The sequence below is a fragment of the Lagenorhynchus albirostris genome, chromosome 6 (genome assembly GCF_949774975.1).
Source record: "Lagenorhynchus albirostris chromosome 6, mLagAlb1.1, whole genome shotgun sequence".
Classification (NCBI taxonomy): Eukaryota; Metazoa; Chordata; class Mammalia; order Artiodactyla; family Delphinidae; genus Lagenorhynchus; species Lagenorhynchus albirostris.
This window is the reverse complement of record NC_083100.1, coordinates 69,356,192-69,365,696: the sequence shown is the minus strand read 5'-3', so window position 1 is coordinate 69,365,696 and position 9,505 is coordinate 69,356,192. Positions and strand designations below refer to the sequence as shown.

The 9,505-nt window shown below is 37.5% G+C and overlaps 1 protein-coding gene across 2 annotated transcripts in view; it reads right to left on the bottom strand.

Annotated features, from left to right (window-relative positions):
• Window positions 1-216: 216 nt before the first annotated feature.
• Window positions 217-9,505, bottom strand: part of IFIH1 (interferon induced with helicase C domain 1) — a 56,008-nt gene continuing 46,719 nt past the window's right edge. Inside the window, exons 11-16 of one of the 2 annotated variants that reach the window (XM_060152766.1) lie at window positions 8,670-8,929; window positions 6,093-6,242; window positions 5,117-5,278; window positions 1,668-1,858; window positions 1,104-1,197; window positions 217-721 (exon numbers count right to left, since the gene is read on the bottom strand). In XM_060152766.1, coding sequence (XP_060008749.1) covers window positions 542-721; window positions 1,104-1,197; window positions 1,668-1,858; window positions 5,117-5,278; window positions 6,093-6,242; window positions 8,670-8,929 — 1,037 coding nt within the window. In that variant the 3' untranslated portion in view covers window positions 217-541. The other variant, XM_060152767.1, reaches the window with a different exon arrangement.

Genomic DNA, 9,505 nt, shown 5'->3' with positions numbered 1-9,505 from the left:
TCATCTGGCTGACGCCCTGATTTCGGCCTTCTGAGACACTGAGCAGAGGACCCCGCCTTGACCTCTGGCCTACAGAACATATGCAATAATAAATGGGTGTTGTTTTAAGCCACTAAATTTGTGGTAATTTGTTATGAAGCAATAGAAAGCTAATAAAAGCAAAGGCAGATAATACCATAACCATTTCACCAACAAGGAGACTAATTCAGAAAGATGAACGGATTTGCTTAATTTTATTCTTAAAATTAGTGACAGGACTGAGATTAGTACCTCAGATCCACATTTATACCCGAGCATTCTTTCCACTGTACTATAATGCTCCACACTAATGAGTTTTACTGGTAGCTTTTCTTTACCTCTGCCCACTAACAAGGTAGAAATTGAAAGTATAATATATTGTCTTCTTGCATACAGCTCAACACAGAGTAAAGCAATGATTTTTATTTATTCTCACATCAGTTCTGTAGTATAATGAAAACAATCATCAAAATCATGTTAAATGTTAAGTTGATAATATTTTAAAAGAATCTTGAATCAAATGTCAATCTTCATCACTAAACAAACAATATTCTGAATAGTTAAGATCGGGAAATGTTATTGGTAATTCTACCCACTTTTTGTATTGTTTCTTAGGTAAATTATTTTTGAAAATGACTACAAAATTCTTTATTTTGAGACAAGGCAAATCTAGGCCTTTGTGCACCATCATCGTTCCCCAAGCCTGGAAAACAAAAGAGAGAACAAGAGGAAAAATTAAATGCACATTCATGGCTTCCCTGGTGGCACAGTGGTTAAGAATCCACCTACCAATGCAGGACACACGGGTTCGATCCCTGGTCTCGGAAGATCCCACATGTCCTGTGAGCCAACTACTGAGCCCGCGAGCCACAACTACTGAAGCCCGCGCACCCGTGCTCCGCAACAAGAGAAGCCACCGCAATGAGAAGCCCGCACACTGCAACGAAGAGTAGCCCTCCCCCATGCACAGCAATGAAGACCCAATGCAGCCAAAGATAAATATATAATTTTTTTTTAAGAAAAGCACATTCAATTAAGAATTCCTTTCGGCCAAAGTAAAATTAAGCCCACAGCAATTTACTTACTTGGCCACATTCTTTGCAGATTATCTCTCCATTTGTTTGATAGTCAGCAAACTTTGTTTGCAGTGCTTTGTTTCCTCTCACAATGTACAGTTTCCTAAAATTATCAAGGAATCAGAATCACCCCTGAGAATTCACACAGGACCAGTATGCAGCACATGGTACGCATTGCTGGGCTTGCCACTTGTCCACATGCGTGCACCAGCCAGCACCTCATCCCTTCTTCCAGATCAGCAGGCACCTCTCAAGGGGTATGTGGCCTTTTGTAGCTTCTTTCAAGTCTGCTGATTACTTTAACTAGACTTAAGTTGTTCAAGAAGTTGAGAACAAATATGAGCATTCACAAACTGATGTGCCTTGGATGAAAGTGGCTTTCACTTCTCCTTTCCTGCCCCAGTGCATATATTTGAAAACTGTACACGAAATAGGGTTTATAATTTGGGGGCTGAGAAAGGAAAGTTCTGAAAAATAATGAATCTCATTTGTACTATTTTTGGAAGAACATTTACAATACAACCTGCTTCATCCCTTATAAAGAAATTTAAAATTAAGTCTTCCTGGACTTACTTGAACTCTGGTGTCATATTGACATGGTGCATCTTTTCAATTACGTGGATATCTTCTCCAGAGCAGGCTAGCACACTACAGTTTTTACAGAGAAAACTTATTAATGATGGGTTGTCCTTGAATTGCTTTGCAATACTTCTCCTGATTTTCATTTTCTTTTCCAATATACTTTGCATCTGTAATTCCAAAATCTGCATCAAGAAAAGAATATTCAATGTGGTCTTTTTCATAGTTTCACTGAAGTAAGTCTCCTGGAATTCAGAGATCTTAGACAGTTATGAAAATGTACACTTGACTCATGAAATTCTATACTTGGTCTAGAAATAGAAGTAATGAGGTGATGGTCCCCAAAGAATTTAGTATAGAATCTTCTCCTGTAATCACAGAAATATGGAATCCTCAGGTGTTCAGAACACAGCCCATTCCATTTTAGAAAAGTTCTGTTGTGAGAAAGTCTTTGGCAATATTAAAAAAAAAAAAATCCCTCTAAGCCCCACCTCCGTTAGTTTTAATTCTGTCTCATAAAATAAGTCTAATTCTTCTTCCACGTGGAGTCTCTTTAAAGAACTAAACACTGTTACTTCATCACCCTTAGTCGTTTCTTATCCATGATAAGCCCCCGGTTTCTTTCATTTTTCTTCATATGTTGTAATTTCCAGACTCTTAGCTATCTTTATCTCCTCTATACATTTGTGACAGAAAATACTAGTTTCCCACTCAGCAGCCATTCTTCATAGGAACAGAACTATAATTTTATTCTGAGTGGAAATATGCCAGCTAAATGAGGACATTTCCAAGCCAGTGGCCTTTGAGACATAAGATGTTGAGTGAAATTTCCAGGAAAGTTCCTTAAGTATCAGATAGTTGGCATGGGCACTGTTGCCTTTTCCATCTTCCTCTTCCTTCCTTCTTAGAGTGAACATGCAGCAGCTGAAATTCTAAAAGCTTTGACCTTGAGAATGGAAGCCAAATAATAAAAGGGCAGAGAAGAGAGAGAGAGGAGTTTTGGCTTCCTCATGACGTCATGGAGCGATTGTATGGGTCTAGATTGCCCACTGCCCACATTCTTTATATGAGAGAATAAGTCCTTAAATTTTTCTATCCCCCATTCTGTGGCTAGTAGAGAAACTTATCAATATTTCATAACAGAGAAAATATAGGTTGTGAGAGATATAAAACCTGAGGTAGGGACTGGCCATTTCTCATACCTATACAATTTCACAATAGAAAACCTAGCTCTTAAATAATTTACCTCCAAACTAAACCTCTCAGAGATGACAAATTTATATTAAGTTGTGGAGGAAGCCATTGTTTTCCTTAAGATCGAAGGAAAGTTTTCAGTAAAAGTAAACTACCAGTGCTGAGGAGCAAAGCTGAATGGCCCTTCTCTTTGGCTCTCGCCTCTGTGTTTTAGACCATGATTTGAGGCAGCCATATTTAGCACAGAAAAGAGAACAAAACCTTGCAAGTGAGCCTGCAGGCTATGACATAGTTTAATCAGACAAGTATGAAGACTAATTTCCCATGTAAATTATAACAGTGTAATGAATTGAAGTATTCTGTTCTTTAAAAGTTTAATTAGGTTGTTCTTGCAAGCTATTTACAGGTCAGGGAGCTGGTGCAAAGATGATTTGGCATACAGGAACAGATACATGTGGGCAACTAAGAAACAACTATGAGCTTGACAGAAAAAAAGGCAGCAAAACCGAGGTCAGTGTTTGGAAATGTAATCAGGACACCGGAAACCAAAAGAGTAGCTCTAAACTAGTAAAGAATATGAAACAATTAGAGGGGCAAAAAGAGAAAATAAATCATAACAAATATATGGGAGGCACAGCTATGATCAAAGCCCAAATAAAATGTAAAAATGTGGCAAATGTTGTTGGGTGAAGGCCAGGGAACATGTTTAACACCTTCAACTTGCTCCCAGAAGTCTGATTTGATTGAAGAAGCTTTTGGTTATGTATAAACTCAGTATAGGACATGGAAAATAAACCTCCCCTTATGTGTCAACTCTCACCATTGATTAGTGGTTGCTGAAAGTTGTGTTGAGGAAGTTCTTAAATCAGAAGAAAGGAGTTCTTTGACCTGGTGGCAATGGGTGCTGGGGGCTTTGTACAGAGTAGTGGTGGCATATACCCCACGCCATTGCCATCCCTTCTCTGGGGTTGTCTACCTGGAGTAGTTTCAGGAGAGTAGGTCTCTTAGCCAAAGGAGACCTAAAAATGTAGTCCATTCCAGGGCCCCCAAAGGGACTGGGTCTTTTTCTAGAGATTATCTGGAAAAATGTGACTCATAAACTCCAGAGATGGTTCTAGAGTTTATACAGAACAACAGGTCTTGAAATATCAACCTTTGAAAACATCCCACTTGACTGATTTATTTAGGACTTTAAATGTAAAACAATAACTTTCCAGGGGTATTATATGGCCACAAATGTTTGATCTGACGCCACAAAATGTTTGGTTTGCCTTATATTTAAAGGGGTTTTAAAATATAAATTCATGTAGAAACCTGGCCAGGAAACCTTGGAGTTGGTTATAGCAATGCACACCAATTTGAAAGCATCCCTTTTGTGAAACTCTATTTAGGGTAGAGCCAATTCCAATGTTAAGAAACTAACATTCACACCCATATGCAAGGGTGTGAATTTTCTTCTAAATGGATTGTTTGCTATTATAGTAGTTACAGTCTTTAATTCAGTGGTATGGGGGATTTCCTGAAATATTGTAGAACTACATTCTTCCTTCACTGCATTCCTCTCACAACTCAAATGACTCCATGCTAGTAAACTGAGATGCAGCTAGATGATATATGATGTATTTTCTTACCATTCAGGGCTAGCCTCAATGTCTCTCCCTCTAAGAAGCCTTTCCCAAACACCAAACCTAAAGTGCTCATCTAGAAGCTTGTTTCACATTGTCCTGTTCTAATTCTCCAGCTCTTCTTTCCATTCGATGTATAAGTTGCCTTATTTCTATTTATTGTTTCCCCTCCTCAAATCTCACCATGTACGTACTCGAATATAAGTTTCATGCAGCAGGGGTCTATCTGCGTTGCTTGCCACTATGTTCTGTTTCTACAATGTTGCCTGACACACAGTAGGCAGTTCACAGATATTTCTGGAATGAAAAAATTGTGCCTGTACCGATTAGACCCGACCAAAATGACCAGGTGTCGTTGAACGAGTGAGTTGCACTAGTCTTTCTGGATTAGTGACAACCTAAATTTATATTATCCAAGTTTATAGAACGGCTCCCTGACAATTTCTGCCCACCATGGATCTTGATTCTTTGTATGTGAATCTGGACTCAGCACAGCTCATCAAACTGGAATTTATAATTCAGCACAGTTTCTGTCTGGAGACTTAGCCACAGAGATATCAATGGTAACCACAGGCAGCCATTTTCAAGGGAAAACCAAAATTCAGAGCTGGCCCAAAACAATACCTTACGAGCATACTCCTCTGGTTTCATATTTTGAACACGGTCTATAGCTTTATACATCATTTTCTCTCGGAAATCATTAACTGTCTCACGTTCAATAACTCCTGAGCCTCTTTGGGCAACCAGGACGTAGGTGCTCTCGTCAGCTCTGGCTCGACCACGACTCTGAGAACAGAAAGAAATCAAGTCAATGAAGGACTATGCCTTGCTGTGAATGCTCCCATTTTTGTCCTGGAATGATATTCACTGCTCAGTCTCCCAGTCCTCCAATGATCCCTCTATTCTCTGTAAAGTTAATTATTTTTCAGTCTTTATTAGTCGGCTATTTCAAACTCAAAATGTACCTTAATGCAGAAAAAATGTTCTAGAATGAGGGTGGTTAAGTCCCCACACCAGCCTTCAAAAGCCTCAATAACACAAGACTGTCCTGTCCCGCCTTTCTGTTCCCCGGGGCACCCCTCTCAAACCCTGTGAACCATCAACAGTGGTTTGGACTGGGGAAGTCCCACTGCCCCCCTCCTCGTAGGAGGGATGAATGGGGAGAAGGGCATCTCTGACCTTGCCACCAGACCTGTGGAGAATGGTGCTCTGTTCCTGGCATCCTACCTTCAACGTTGAGCACGTATTTCCATGAAAACATGCTCAACATGGTGATACATTTCTATAGTCTTCTGTATAAAGTGATAATATTTAGGTACATTTTCAGTAAAAGAAAATGTTATGGCCTTGCCCAGGAACCTCACTATCAACTCTAATATCACCCTCATGAAAAATGCATTCTGAGTAGTGAGGCACTGAATAACACATGGACCCCTGAAATCCAAGTATTTCTTAATTTGGTGGCTGTCTGGTTATCTGGTTGATTTCTATTTTCGTAGGAAAACATATATTTTTAAAACTATGTGTGCTGTTTTACTAAAAGAAAACAAAACAAGAACACAGAATCAAAAATTAACATAATTGAGGTATTTGAATGTACCTGGACCATGGCTATTTCGTTAGTGACGAGACCATAACGGATAACGATATTACATTCTTTAATATCCAGACCTTCTTCTGCCACTGTGGTAGCGATAAGCAGATTTATTTTTCCCGTGCGAAATTTACTAATGACTTCTTTTTGTTCATTCTGAAGAAACATTTTAGTAAATTAAAGGTTGTAACACTAAACACATTAAAATCTTCTAATTAGGAAAAGAAATATTAAATTGCAACTGGTCAGTGTAAATTAAAGGATTAAATCATACACGGATTTGCTGCCATCTGTTTTTGGCATTGAACAAAGACATGATGGTGAGACAACATTTGATTTCCAATCTGGGATTACTATACAATGACAAAAATATTTCCATCCTCCAGTCTGGAGGTGGGAAGGCCATCATTTATGCCAAGGAAATAAATTGATGGGTGACTTGGGAGGAAGAAAGGAGATGCTTTCAGTTGAGAAGAGGATACAGCAATGAGAAACTAAAATAGGCTTTGCTTTTTACTATTGATACATTAATTTCAGACTCTTTAACAGAGGATAAGATGCAGTGACAATTTTAAAGATATAGTTGGATTTTGAGTCACAGAGAAAATACACACGGTATACTGCATTTGGTCATTTTAAGAGACATTCAAGCAAAAAAAAAAAAAAGAAAGAAACATTCCTGGAAGAAACTGAAAACATTGGCTGCCTCCAGTGAGGGGAACTGGGAGACTGGAGGACAGTGGTACATCCTGTACCTTATTAATTTTGAAAGAGGTAAATATATTATCTGTTCAAAAGGATATAAATAAAAATGAAAAATGTTATTAAAAACATAATTAAAACAGCTATATTTGTGGGGAAATCTGAATTTTCAAAGTTAATGTAGGTAAAGAAATCAAATATGCACTCTGGCCCTTGCATAGGAGGAATGATTGAGCATAATTCTAGCTCGACGTGGCCAGTAGAGTTTTATTTTCATAACCATTCTTATCAAAGCTGTTGGTCCAGTGGCCTTTGGTGCACATTCACCCTATCTTTTGCCCCCAAACATTAAACAAAAATACACCTGTCAGACAAACGTATGTTCTCCTATTCCCATCCCTTTCTTTTCAGAGGCAGCATGTCAGGTGTCTTTATTTGACTCCTAACTGCTGGAGAATCCTGCAGAAAGATCGCTCTCCAGTCTTCTCTGATAATTTCTCCTTCTTGCACTCATATCCACTGATAAAAACTTACATGTTTTTGGATTTTAGCAGATGTTTTTGCCTTCATTCACAGGAGTAACTTTAAAAAGGAAAATTTCAGACACAGTGTCAGACCCTCAAATCATATCACATAGATGCTTAACTCCTCTTCCAATAAGTCCAGCTCAGTTTACAGGTGAGGATGTGGGGAGTGAGGAAGGGGGCATGTTCTAAATTTTGGCATGCAGCCACCAAGTCTGAAATGGATAAGGAGCAAAAACTAGCTTTGAATGCATACCTTCCATTTGTACCCCATCTCTTTTCAAAGAGGAGCTGAGGCCACATAAAATCAAAGTCTTAACACTAAAGCTAATAGAATAAAAACTTAAAAACAGGACCAAAAATGAAAGAGTATAGGTATATTACTTGCAAGGATTAACACATAGGCTGAGAAAATGAACTTCAATTTTGCCTGTGAGTTTCCTGGAAGCTAGGGCAAAAAGGGAAACATATTAAGTAAACCAGCTCTCATCATAAAAAAGGATGTAAACTCCTTACCCAACAAGGAGTTTGTTTTTTGAAAGAAAACAGTGCATTCTCTGGCATAAACTTTAGAGGCAACTTTAACATGAGTACGTGTAGAGAGTATACTGAGAGTTATGGTGAACAATTTCAAGAATGACTATTTTTCAGCAAACATTAAAACAGATTTAATTTGCTCCAGTGGACCAAATGATGATGAGCATAACAGAACTGAAGTGTCCCCTTGTCCAGCAAGACTGAGGACCAATATGACTTCAGAACATTTTACTCTAACAAGCTATCCTGGTTTCACCCATGCTTATAATCTCTATGACTGTCTTTTTTCTCTCCCAAGTGTTTTTTTAATACTGTGCACAAAAGTAGTATAATGAATTGAAAACAAAACAAAACAAATCTTAAAAAGGAAAAGAAAATCTCTCATAGTCCTAAATCTCTAACACATCAAATGTCTTAATTTTTCCAAATTCCCTTAAAGATCTCATTCTATGCAAACATATTTTACATAATTCTAATTATAATGCACACATTTTTGTGGGAATTTGATTTTTCCACTTGATATTATATTGCAATTGTTTTCCCATTTTGTTACTAAGTTTAAATGTCAATCATTTTTTGCAAAGGAAACTCAATCTAGAAAGTTCCTCCAAGACTGTGGAAAAAATGATTCCTAGAACAATGGTTAGCCTATCAAATACCACAGATTGATTGCTATTAAACAATCTTCTTTCAAGAACAAGTGTTTCATTCCATTAAAGTATTGGTGGGTTGGTGGGAAGATTGATGAACAAAAGACTACAACTAAACTGGGAAGGGAAATAACGGCATAAGGAAAAAAAATCCAAAAGGATGTTTTCACCTGTGTCATAGGCTTGAACTCACTGCTGTGTCCAGCTCCAATCAGATGGTGGGCTTTGACTCCTACTTCTGCAAATTTTTCATTTTCAGTAATCCACTGGGAAAGGGCGTATGCACTTTGTCGTGTTTTTGTGAAAATTATTCCTCGTGCTGATTCCTCGGCCCTTGTATATTGTTCCATTATGGTGTTTCTCAATTTGGTCAGCTTTTCATTTTCATGTTCTGGGTTTACAGCCAGCTTTTTCAACATTTTCTTATTTTCTTTAAGAAATAATTAGTTTATTTATTTTCTTTTTTATTGACGTATACTAGATTTACAATGTTGTGTTAGTTTCGGGTGTACGGTAAAGTGATTCAGTTATATATACATAAGTATTACATATATTCTTTTTCAGATTCTTTTCCATTATGGTTTATTACAAGATATTGAATATGATATTACAAGATATTGAATATAGTTCCCTGTGCTACACTGTAGGACCTTGTCACTCATCTATTTTATAAATAGTAGTTTGTATCTGCTCATCCCAAACTCCCAATTTATCCCTCTCCCACTATCTTTCCCCTTTGGTAACCATAAGTTTGTTTTCTATGTCTGTGAGTCTTTTTCTGTTTTATAAATAAGTTCCTTTGTATCATATTTGAGATTCCACATATAAGTGGTATCACATAATTATTTGTCTTTCTGTCTGACTTACTTCACTTAGTATGATAATCTCTAGGTCCATCCATGTTGCTGCAAATGGCATTTTTTCATTCTTTTTTATGGCTGAGTAGTATTCCATTATCTATGTATATCTATATCTATCTATCTATCTATCTATACCACATCTTTTG